At 47.0% G+C, this 12,011-nt stretch overlaps 1 protein-coding gene across 1 annotated transcript in view; it reads right to left on the reverse strand.

Annotated features, from left to right (window-relative positions):
- The window catches only part of LOC140482516 (unconventional myosin-X-like), a 256,377-nt gene that overhangs the window by 130,483 nt on the left and 113,883 nt on the right, over positions 1-12,011 (reverse strand). The window contains exons 15-21 of the mRNA XM_072580068.1: positions 10,854-10,946; positions 10,565-10,633; positions 7,347-7,429; positions 6,390-6,501; positions 5,659-5,739; positions 2,329-2,453; positions 172-286 (exon numbers count right to left, since the gene is read on the reverse strand). Of these exons, the coding sequence (XP_072436169.1) occupies positions 172-286; positions 2,329-2,453; positions 5,659-5,739; positions 6,390-6,501; positions 7,347-7,429; positions 10,565-10,633; positions 10,854-10,946 (678 nt within the window). The remainder of the gene's footprint in view (positions 1-171; positions 287-2,328; positions 2,454-5,658; positions 5,740-6,389; positions 6,502-7,346; positions 7,430-10,564; positions 10,634-10,853; positions 10,947-12,011) is intronic.

The following is a 12,011-nucleotide window of genomic DNA, read 5'->3' on the forward strand; positions in this document are numbered from 1 at the left end:
TATGCTAAATGTGAGGCAGTTGTGATCACTTGCACCAAAGTGCTCTCCCACCGCGAGATCTGAAACCTGTCCTGGCTTGTTGCCGAGCACCAAATCTAAAATGGCCTCTCCCCTCGTCGGTCTGTCTACATACACTAACAGGACTAATACACACTAACTGTGTTAACTAACCTTGGACTTTCCCATACGCCAGTGAGAATTGGTCCCGTCATAGAGTTTTAGCAGCATTGTGCAGCGCTCCTTCCCATCCTCCGGGATCTTATGATTTTTCAGGAGCATCTTGTACCTAAGGAGGAATAAAAAGCAAGGTGGAAATAGTTCACTTTGCATTTGGTGGTGATGTGCATCCAGACAAGAATGTGGTGGGAGTGCACTGACAGCTGTCCATCAACATCACCCTTCCAAGGCTGTACTGCCCCTGATTACCTGGGCACAGCAATATCTTACAGACCAAATACAACAACACCTGCATTGATATAGTCTATTTAACATAATAACATTCTCCAAAGTGCTTTACAAGAGCATTATCAAAGAAAACATTACACTGAGACACATAAGGTCAGATGATCAACAGGTTCAGGGAGGAAATTCCAGAATTTAGACCTAGTAGCTAGGGAAGAGTTGCCAATGATGATGATTAAAATTGGGAATGCGCAATAGTCCAGAACCAAAGGAGCACAGAGATCTCAGAGATTAGAGAAATAGGAAGGAGGGATTTGAACATAAGGAGGAGAATTTTAAAATCAATGTAGGGAATAAGACCTGTGTGTTGTTGGAATTAGGACATGACATTTGAATCAACCAAGTTTATGGAGGGCAGATGCTGCGAGTATACGGAATTGTCTAGTTCAGTTGGCCGGTCAATCAGCGTATAGCTTAGAATAATACCTACAGCACAGGTTTGATTCCTCACTCACCACCTTACTCTGAGATTGGTCAACAATGCTATACCGCCACTGACAAACCTGCCAGGATCAGCTCAGGATGGAGATTGGTACTCAGTAAGAATTTGTCTTTGGGCAAAGTACATAGTGAATGGAAAGATACAAAGAACAATATAGCACAGGAACAAGTCCCTCTGCTCACCAAAACTGTGCTGACATATTGTGCCTTTCTAAACTAAAAGCCATTTCCCTCTCCATGATCTGAATCCCTCTATTCCCCATTTATTCATGTATCTACCTCTACAACATCCTCTGGGAGCACATTCCAGGCACCTCCCACTGTCTGTGTGAAAAACCTGCCTCTCACATCTCCTTTAAACTTACCCCCTTTTACCTTAAACCTATGTCCCTGAGTAATTGACATTTCTCCCCTGAGAAAAAGACTCAGACTATCCATTCTATCCAAGCATCTCATAATTTTGTAAACTTCTATCAGTCGCCCCTCATCCTTTGATGTTCAAATAAAAACAATCCAAGCTTGTCCAATCTCTCCTCAAGGCTAATACCCTCCAAACCAGGACACATCCTGGTAATATTTTCCTGTATCTTCTCCAAAGCCTCCACATTCTTCCGGTAGTGTGGCAACTGGAACTGCACACAATATTCAAAATGTGGCCTGACTATAATTCTATACAACTCCAACTCAACTTGCCAATTTTTATACTCTGTTCCCTAACCAATGAAGGCGAGCATGTCATATGCCACCTTGACCACCTTATCCAGTTGTGTTGCCACTTTCAGGAAACTGTGGACCGGTTCCCCTAGATCCCTCGGTATGTTGATGCTACTAAGGGTCCTGCCATTTACTGTTTACTTCACCCCTGCATTAGACCTTCCAAGGGCAACTAGGGATGAGCAATATATACAGACCAGCCAGAGACACCCACGTTCCACACGAGAATTAAAATACTAGAGAGAGAGGCACAGAACTACAAAGAGAGACAGAAATATAGGGTGACACAGACACAGAGACACACAAAGATACAGTCAATGAGACAGAAACACAGAGACTTTTGTTGGTACCGACCCAATGAGTCAAAGGTCCTTTTCTGTACTGTGTGCTTCTATGATTCTATTTGTATACATACAGTCAGGGATAGTGAGAGAAACAGAAACACAGCAGATTATAGAAACACAGAGAGAGACATAGATATAGGGAGACACAGGGGAACTCAGATGGAATCTCCACCAGAGTATTTCCAATCACTAACTCCTGTGATTTTCCCATCTATTTCCCATGTTGCTCTCAATAACCCAACAAACCAACACTTCATTATCGTCTCTCCTAATGCTTGCTCTCTGACAGAGAACTCTGAAATGTGATAGATATTTAAACATTTTTTTTAGAAAGGGTCACAAGATGGTGGGAAATTCTAACTTGCACCTCAGATAAAATTCCTGGAAAGGTCGTCGGACCGGGAATCCTGCACGTCGAATTTTCACCATTTCAAGCATCCCAGAATAACGCAGCTGGTTCCGAACAAATCCCTCATCAAACAGTTCTGGCCTCTGGGAATTACAAAAGAAAATTCTTCATTATCTTTGAAATTTTCTGCTCCTCCACTCCCGAATGTACATGTCCAAGCAAGTTGGTCCCTAAGATATCAATTTCCTCAGAGTAAGTGTTCTGAATCCCAGAGAACACCAACTTCAAAACATTCAAGAAACAAACTCCCAACTTATTTTCTCTGCCCCACAGGCATATTATCACAGGGGCCATATCTCCCCAGGGGCCATATCTCTCCAGGGGCCAGGTCTCCCCAGGGGCCGGGTCTCCCCAGGGGCCGGGTCTCCCCAGGGGCCGGGTCTCCCCAGGGGCCAGGTCTCCCCAGGGGCCGGGTCTCCCCAGGGGCCGTGTCTCCCCGTGACCGGGTCTCCCCAGGGGCCAGGTCTCCCCAGGGGCCGGGTCTCCCCAGGGGCCAGGTCTCCCCAGGGGCCGGGTCTCCCCAGGGGCCGGGTCTCCCCAGGGGCCGGGTCTCCCAGTGACCGGGTCTCCCCAGGGGCCGGGTCTCCCAGTGACCGGGTCTCCCCAGGGGCCGGGTCTCCCAGTGACCGGGTCTCCCCAGGGGCCGTGTCTCCCCGTGACCGGGTCTCCCCAGGGGCCAGGTCTCCCCAGGGGCCGGGTCTCCCCAGGGGCCAGGTCTCCCCAGGGGCCAGGTCTCCCCAGGGGCCAGGTCTCCCAGTGGCCAGGTCTCCCCAGGGGCTGTATCTCCCCGATTGTATAAAAAACAGAAGAGAGATTCAGTGAATATTTCTTGCATTTGCAATTGTTATTCCATATTTTAGCAGCTGCAGTATTTTGATGTGGCCTTATTTGTTCATGTACATCCCTACAATTGGACCCTAAGACTATAGGAGCAGAAATTAGGCCATTCGGCCCATCAAGTCTGCTCCGCCATTTAATCATGGCTGATAAGTTTCTCAACCTTGTTCTCCCTCTTTCTCCCTGTAACCATTGATCCCCTTGATACTCAAGAATCTAACTATCTTTGTCTTAAATACACTCAATGACCTGGTCTCCATAGCCTTCTGTGGGAATGAATTCCATAGATTCACCACTCTCTGGCTGAAGAAATTTCTCCTTACCTCCATTCTAAAAGATCTTTTAGAAGGTCTAAAAACTCCAAGGCCTAGTCCTAGTCTCTCCTACCAATGGAAACATCTTCCCAGCATCCACTTTGCCCATTCAGTACTCTGTAAGCTTCAATTAGATCCCCCTCTCATCCTTCTAAACTCCATTGAGTATAGACCCAAAGTCCTCAAATGTTCCTCATCTGTTAAGCTTTTCATTCCTGGGATCATTCTGGGGAACCTTCTCTGGACCCACTCCAGGGCCAGTACATCCTTCCAGGGACATAGGGCCCAAAACTGCACACAATATTCCAAATGTGTTCTGACCAGAGCCCTACAGGGCCTCAGAAGTATAATTATAGAGTCATAGAGATGTACAGACTCGTCCATGCCAACCAGATATCACAACCCAATCTAGTTCCATTTGCCAGCATCTGGCCCATATCTCTCCAAACCATTCCTATTCATATACCCATCCAGACGTATTTTAAATTTTGTAATTGTACCAGCCTCCACTACTTCCTGTGGCAGCTCAGACCGTACATGCACCACCCTCTGTGTGAAAACGTTGCCCCTTAGGTCCCTTTTAAACTTTCCCCTCTCACCCTAAACCTATGTCCTCTAGTTCTGGACTCCCCCACCCCAGCGAAAAGACTTTGTCTTTTTACCGTACTCATGCCCCTCATGATTTTATAAACCTCTGAAAGGTCACCCCTCAATCTCCAACGCTCCAGGGAAAACAGCCCCAGCCTTACTTAGATTAGATTAGATTCCCTACTGTATGGAAACAGACCATTTGGCCCAACAAGTCCACACCGAACCTCCGAAGAGTAACCCACCCAGACCCATTTTCCTCTGACCAACACTATGGGCAATTTAGCACGTCCAATTCACCGAAGCTGCATATCTTTGGACTGTGGCAGGAAACTGGAGCACCCGGAGGAAACCCACGCAGACACGGGGAGACTGTGCAAACTCCACACAGAGAGTTGCCCGAGCGTATTCAACTTCTCCCTATAGCACAAATCCTCCAACCCTGGCAATATCCTTGTAAATCTTTTCTGAACCTTTTCAAGTTTCACAACATCTTTCTGATAGGAAGGAGACCAGAATTGCAGGCAATATTCCAAAAATATCCCAACCAATTGCTATGTGCTGCATATTATTCATGAGATGAAGGGAGCAGATAGACAAACTGGCAGAATCAGACAATTCTAAGACTTTTAGTGTGCCAGCTAATTGAAAACAATGTCTATCACAATCTGCCAATTCAGTTCCCATTCACTACTTGTAAGTCTCAAGCCCTGGAATTACCATACTGTCCTTTGATCACATCCCCAGCATCTCTCTGGATTAATATGCCCCTCAGGATTCTATTAGTTGCTTTTCTCAATCAGCAGAGAATCTCACTCCATTTTCACAGTAATCCTGAGGTCAACAGGGAAGTCTTACTCCAACTGTACAAGGTGCTACTGAGACACGTCAGGGGTACTGTGAGCAGTTTAATTTGTTAGATATTATTCTGCTGGAGGCTGTTCAGAAAAGGATGATTTCCAGTATGGGGGGATTCTCTTATCCACAGAGACTAAACAGGTTCGGACTTTACTCACTGGAATTGAAACATATCAGATTCTTAAGGGGTTTGGCAGGGTCAATATTGAGAGGTTCTTGCCTCATATGGGAGAGTCTAGGACCATAGGGCAAAGTCTCAGAATAAAGGGTACCAATTGTAGACCGAGATGAGGAGGAATTTCTTCTTTCAGAGGATTGGGAGTCTTTGGAACTCCTTGCCACAGAGAGCTGTGGGGGCAGAGTCCACGTGGATATTTAAGGCTGTGAGAGAGAGATTCTTGATCAGTTGGGGAATCAAGGGTTAAGGGGAACGGACAGGAAAGGGGATGTGGGAGATGTCAGATCAGATGTAATCCGACTGAATGGTGGAGCACGCTCAAGGGGCCAAAAGCATATTCCTGCTCTTATGGTGATAACACAAAGCACAGAGCTGAAACTAGAAGTGACATGTGTCTGGGGAGCTCTCACACTTAAAGAAACCACATCACACGCCACTGCCCAAACTTTACAATGTGCAATTGATCACTCCCTCAAATTCCCTCTCAACTTCACAGTGTAATACTGAGCTCACCTTTTGATTGTTGGGTTTGATGCAGCGAATGAAAAAGGGATTTGAAGAGCTGAGGGTTGCCATGAGTGAGTGCAGAGAGTCCTAGAGGGAACAAACACAGTGGTGAGGGGAGAGTCAGCATAATCTCCATCAGCGCCACCAACGCAGTCAGTCACTCCAACAAATCCTCTCAGCCTCATCCTTATCCACCCTTCCCCTCTATCACACAACCTCACCCCCAACATAGAAGGGTGCTGAGGGTGCATGGAGAGCTCAGAAGTGAAGGATGGAAATATTACTGTCCAAGCAGAGACTACCCAAAATCCCAAGCCCTTTTGAAGATTGTGTTCCCTTTGGCACCAAATCAAGGGAATTCTCAAATTTTGTTTAATTCCACCTGGGGTGAATATCATCAGTCCTAGGGAGAAAGGGATGATGTCAGCAAATAACTTTGTGGGTTGGTCAGGGCACAAGGAATCAGATAGTCAGGGGGTCAAAGCTTCAGAGGTCAGGGATCAGGACTTTGAAGGTAAGGGGGTCAGAGTTTGAGTAGTCTAGTGTTTTGGACTCAAGAGGTCAAAAGTCAAAATTTCATGGGTTGAGGGGTCAGGATTTGATTGTCATGGTGTCAGGGTGCAGAGTAGGAGATCAGGGCTTGTGAGGTCATGAGTAAGTGGGGGGTCATGGTTTCAGGGGTCAAGGGTCTTAGCTGAAAGAGTCAGGGTTCAAGGGTAGGCTGGGCACACACTTACCCGGAACTGGGAACTAACAGTTGGTTTGCGCCGCTGTGTTCCCATCTTCATTGTGTCGTCACCATTATTACGACTGTAAACTCGCTCAAACAAATCGTATATAAAATCCAGCCTGAAACACAGGATCCCAGAACATGGGGCATAAACACAGCAAGCAGATTTCAAGAGAACAAGAAAATTGTTTCTCACAGTTTGGAGATGTAATAATTAAAACAGACCCAGAGATAGAGAGAGACTGACAGACAGATATAGAAAGGAAGAAACAGAGAGACAGTGACAGTGAGAGAAAGAGAGCTTTGGAGACAGACACAGAGAGAGACAGACAGAGACAGTGGGGAGGACAGAGAGGGATATAGAGAAAGAGAGAAAGGAGTTATAGATGAAGAGAGTCAGATAGGCAGACAGAGAGAGAAACAGACAGGAACAGAGAGAAAGAGGGAGAGAGGCAGAGAAAGAGACTGTTAACTGAATTTTGACAATCCTGTGGGACAGAGGGCACAGAGCCAAGAGCAAACCTGGACATTAATGACTGTCTCTTTTGACAACAGTCAGCCTCTGATCGGTCTGACATGATGGGGACATAAGGACATCATGGGAATGTTCACTGAGTTAGGCATTTGGTAAGAGGACGGAGGCCATCGACACTTCTTTATCAACCAAATACTGAGAGGCATTGGTCACGACTGCTATGCAGTTAGCTCCTCCCACACTATGGGACCATGACATGCAGGATTTTTACTTTGACCCAGTCCTGGAGAGAGTGCCTCCATCTTGTACCCTGTGGTCTCCTGCCAGTCTCGGCGGTGCTCCCCCCTCCCAGTTAAGCATCAAGCCCTGCCCGTGGACCTTCCTCAGCCGTGCTGCACCCACTCTGCTTATCTGCATGGGCCCCTAAGGCAGCTGCTAAATCCGTGAAATATCGAGCCAAGTCCAGCTCCAGGAAGCAAGCAGTCGTACCGGCTATCCTTCAGGAGGTTCAGAATGTCATCTCGAAAAGTGTCCCTGTTCTTCTCAAGGAACCCGTGAACATCGTACATGACCTAGGACAGGAAGTAGGCAATGTCAGAGTGTCAGGGACACACAAGTATGGAGATAGTGCTGTCCTCAGGAAGAGGTTCCTGCAACTTTCTGCACCATGTGAGATAGAGGCAATCATACAGATGATTAAAGCATAAAACGACTTCAACTTTATCAACAGATTAATAATGCCAAGTCCCAATCTAATGGTCCATTTGAACATGGGTTCAAATCGCACCTTGCAGCTCACAGAATTTAAATCTGGCTAATATGACCAGACCTTAAAGCTTGTCTCAGTGTCGGTGATCATGGTACTATCATCAATTGGATTAAAATTCCAATTAGTTTGCTAATGTCCTTTAGGGAAGGAAATTTGCCATCATTATTTGGTAGCATCAGGAGGGACAGGCAGGAGGCTGGAGGAACACAGGAAGGCAGGCAGCATCAGGAGGGACAGGCAGGAGGCTGGGGGAACACAGCAAGGCAGGCAGCATCAGGAGGGACAGGCAGGAGGCTGGGGGAACACAGCAAGGCAGGCAGCATCAGGAGGGACAGGCAGGAGGCTGGGGGAACACAGCAAGGCAGGCAGCATCAGGAGGGACAGGCAGGAGGCTGGAGGAACACAGCAAGGCAGGCAGCATCAGGAGGGACAGGCAGGAGGCTGGAGGAACATAGCAAGGCAGGTAGCATCAGGAGGGACAGGCAGGAGGCTGGGGGAACACAGCAAGGCAGGCAGCATCAGGAGGGACAGGCAGGAGGCTGGGGGAACACAGCAAGGCAGGCAGGAGGCTGGGGGAACACAGCAAGGCAGGCAGCATCAGGAGGGACAGGCAGGAGGCTGGGGGAACACAGCAAGGCAGGCAGCATCAGGAGGGAGAGGCAGGAGGCTGGGGGAACACAGCAAGGCAGGCAGGGTCAGGAGGGACAGGCAGGAGGCTGGGAGAACACAGCAAGGCAGGCAGCATCAGGAGGGACAGGCAGGAGGCTGGGGGAACACAGCAAGGCAGGCAGCATCAGGAGGGACAGGCAGGAGGCTGGAGGAACACAGCAAGGCAGGCAGCATCAGGAGGGACAGGCAGGAGGCTGGGGGAACACAGCAAGCCAGGCAGCATCAGGAGGGACAGGCAGGAGGCTGGAGGAACACAGCAAGGCGGGCAGCATCAGGAGGGACAGGCAGGAGGCTGGAGGAATATAGCAAGGCAGGCAGCATCAGGAGGGACAGGCAGGAGGCTGGGGGAACACAGCAAGGCAGGCAGCATCAGGAGGTGCAGAAGTTGATGTTTCAGGTGTAATCCTTCTTTAGGACCCATCTCCAACTCCTGGTGCTGCCTTCTTTGCTGTGTTCTTTGGTGTGGCCTACATGTGATTCTGGATTCTTAGAAATGTTGTTAACACTTAGCTGGCCAATAATACGCGATGAGCAACAAATGCTGGCTTTATCAGCAATGCCCACAGCCAATGTAAAATACAGGAGAAAATCTTCATTAGGAGGACAAGAGCAAGGTGGTGAGACTGAACTTGAATAAAACACAAGTTCAGCTCCAACAGGAGTATTATGCACAGTTCTGGGCTCCACACGTTTGAAAGGATGTGGATCCATTGGACAGTGTGCAGAAGAGGATTATCAAAGATTGTTTCCAGGAATTCTAGTTATGAAGATGGATTGTAGAAGCTGGGACTGTTTCCATTGAGAAGAGAAGGTTGAGGGGAGATTTGATAATGGTGTTCCAAACCATGAGGGAGAAAGAGCTGGTGGAGACTAACTGGTAGAAAGACCAACAACAAGACAGTACAGATTCAAGGCAATTGGCAAACGCAGCAAAGTTGGCACAAGGAGGAATTTTATCACGGGGTGGTTACGATCTGGAATACATTGTCTGACGGTGTGGTGCTGGCAGCTTCAGTCAAGGTATTCAATAAGGAATTACGACTGCTAACTGAAAAGAATGGGAAGAGTTACAGGGAAAAGTCAAAAGAATACCATTAAGTGAAATGCTCAAAGGACTAGCACAGGCACGATGGGTCAAAAACCTCCTCCTAGACTGTTAATATTCTAAGGTTCTATCGTGGAATCAGAGAATCACACGGTACAGAAGAAGCCATTTGAAAAAACTACTCCAAATCTACACCAGTCCCACTTTCAAGTATTTAGCCCATAGCCTTGAATGTTATGACACTTAAGAAGCTTATCCAAGTACATTTTGAAGGTTAAGCAGTTTCCTGCATCAGTTATCCTCCCATGCAGTGAATTCCAGACCCCCACCATCCTCTGGGTGAAAAATACATTTTCTCAAATCCTTTCTAAACCTGCCTTTGACCTTAAAATTATGGCCCCTCATTACTAATTTTTCAACCAAGGGAAATAGTTACTTTCTATGTCTCTGTCCATGCCTCTGATAATCTTATACACCTCTATCAGATCCCTTCTAGCTGTCTTTGCTTTAAAGAAAACAGCTGAAATGCCCAGACACCATCCTGGTGAGTCTCCCTCTGCACCCCCTCCTGTACAATCCCATCCTTCCCATTGTGTGGGGACCAGAACTACACACAGTCCTCCAGCTGTGGTCTAACCAAAGTCCTGTACAGCTCCAACATCACCTGCCTGCTGTTTTAATCTATTCCATGATGAATAAAGGCAAGTATCCTGTGTGCCTTCTTAACCGCCCTATTAACCTGTCCTTCAGGGACATGTGGGCAAGCACTCAAGATGCCTCTGTTCCTCTGAGCTTTCTCATGTACAGCCATTCATAAAGTACTGCCTTGTCGTGTTCCTTTTTCCAAAGTGCTTCACCTCACACTTTTCAGGCTTCAAGTCCATCTGCAACTGATTTGCACACCTTACCAATCTGTCTATATCCTCCTGTAACCTAAGACCTATCTCCTCCCTTCAACCATCATACAATCACCATGTCATTTGCAAATTTACCAATCATTGCCACCACCTCCCAGCTCCCCCCCTCCCCAAAACCACCCATCGATATACAATCACAAACATAAGGATACCAGCACTGATGCCTGTCTATACGATATGGACATTAGATACTATAGGCACTGTCTGATACAATGGTCGCTGTATGTTATTGTTACAATGAGATATCAACACTGCATGATACTGTGTAATACAGGCCTGGTATCAGACTACTGTCAGACAAACTCACCTCACCAGCATAATGTCTTATCCCAAACTGGTCATCAGTTACCCGTGGCTTCACATAAAATGAGTTACACTGCAAAAGACAGTAAAACATCCTTCAGTCTTGTGGAACTGGAGGGTAAGAATATAGAGAGTAAGAAACTGAAAATGAATGAAGAGGTGGAGAAGAAGAGAGTGAGGAAGTGAGAAAGGAGGGAGTGAGGAGATGGAGAGAGAGAAATAATGCAGATGGAGGAAGTGAGACAGTGTTCTGACAGATCCCAGTAAATTGAATGACACAAAGACCCCCTCACCTGGTGCTGAGTGTGCAATTTCTCAAGCAGTGTGCAGTCAGTGCCTTTGGGAAACCGACTCTCTTCATTGATCAGAGCAAGGACGCCCAGCTTCTATAAAGAGAAAAACCAAGTATGGCATACCAGTTAGACACAGAGGAAAGCTCTCTCTACACTGTCCCCCATCAAACACTCCCAGGACAGGGACAGCACGGGGTTAGATACCCAAGGTAAAATTCCCTCTACACTGTCCCCCATCAAACACTCCCAAGACAGGGGCAGCATGGAGTTAGATACAGAGTAAAGCTCCCTCTATACTGTCCTTTTCCCCCCCCCCCACCCCCCACCCCCCACCAAACACTCCCAGGACAGGCTCAGCACGGGGTTAGATACAGAGTAAAGCTCCCTCTACACTGACCCCATCAAACACTCCCAGGGCAGGGACAGTATGGGGTTAGTTACAGAGTAAAGCTCCCTCTACACTGTCCCCAACAAATACAAAAAACACAGGATTATAAGTTCTGGTTGACTTGCTATAGGAAGGATATAATTAAATTGGAAAGGGTTAAGAAAAGATTTACCAAGATGTTCCTAGAAATGGAAGTTAAGAGTTGTATGGATAGGCTGGGGCTTTTATCGCTGGAGCAGAGGAGGCTGAGGGTTGACCTTATACAGATTTACAACATCATTAGGGGCTTGGATAAAGTGATTAGGAAGGGTCTTTTACCAAGGGTAGGGAGAGTTCAAAACAAAGAGGCAAACTTTGTAAGGTGAGAGGAGAACGTTTTAAAAAGGACATGAGGAGCAACTTTTTTACATGGAGAATGGTTTGTGTGTGGAACCAACTGCCAGAGGAAGTGATCAATATAGGTACAGTTATAGCATTTACAGTCAGATAGTCCTCCCGAGGTATAGCACAAAAACAGATCCTTTGGTCCAACCCATCTGTACAACCAACATACTAAATTAATCTAGTCCCATTTACCAGTATTTGGCCCACATCCCTCTAATCCCTTCTTATTCATATACACATCCAGATGCCTTTTAAATGTTGATTATACCAGCCTCCAGAATTCTTTGAGGAAGTGACAAAGTTGATTGATGAGGGAAGGTCTGTAGATATCATATACATGGACTTCAGTAAGGCATTTGATAAGGTTCCCCGTGGTAGGCTGATGG

Source organism: Chiloscyllium punctatum, chromosome 10 (assembly GCF_047496795.1).
Source record: "Chiloscyllium punctatum isolate Juve2018m chromosome 10, sChiPun1.3, whole genome shotgun sequence".
NCBI lineage: Eukaryota > Metazoa > Chordata > Chondrichthyes > Orectolobiformes > Hemiscylliidae > Chiloscyllium > Chiloscyllium punctatum.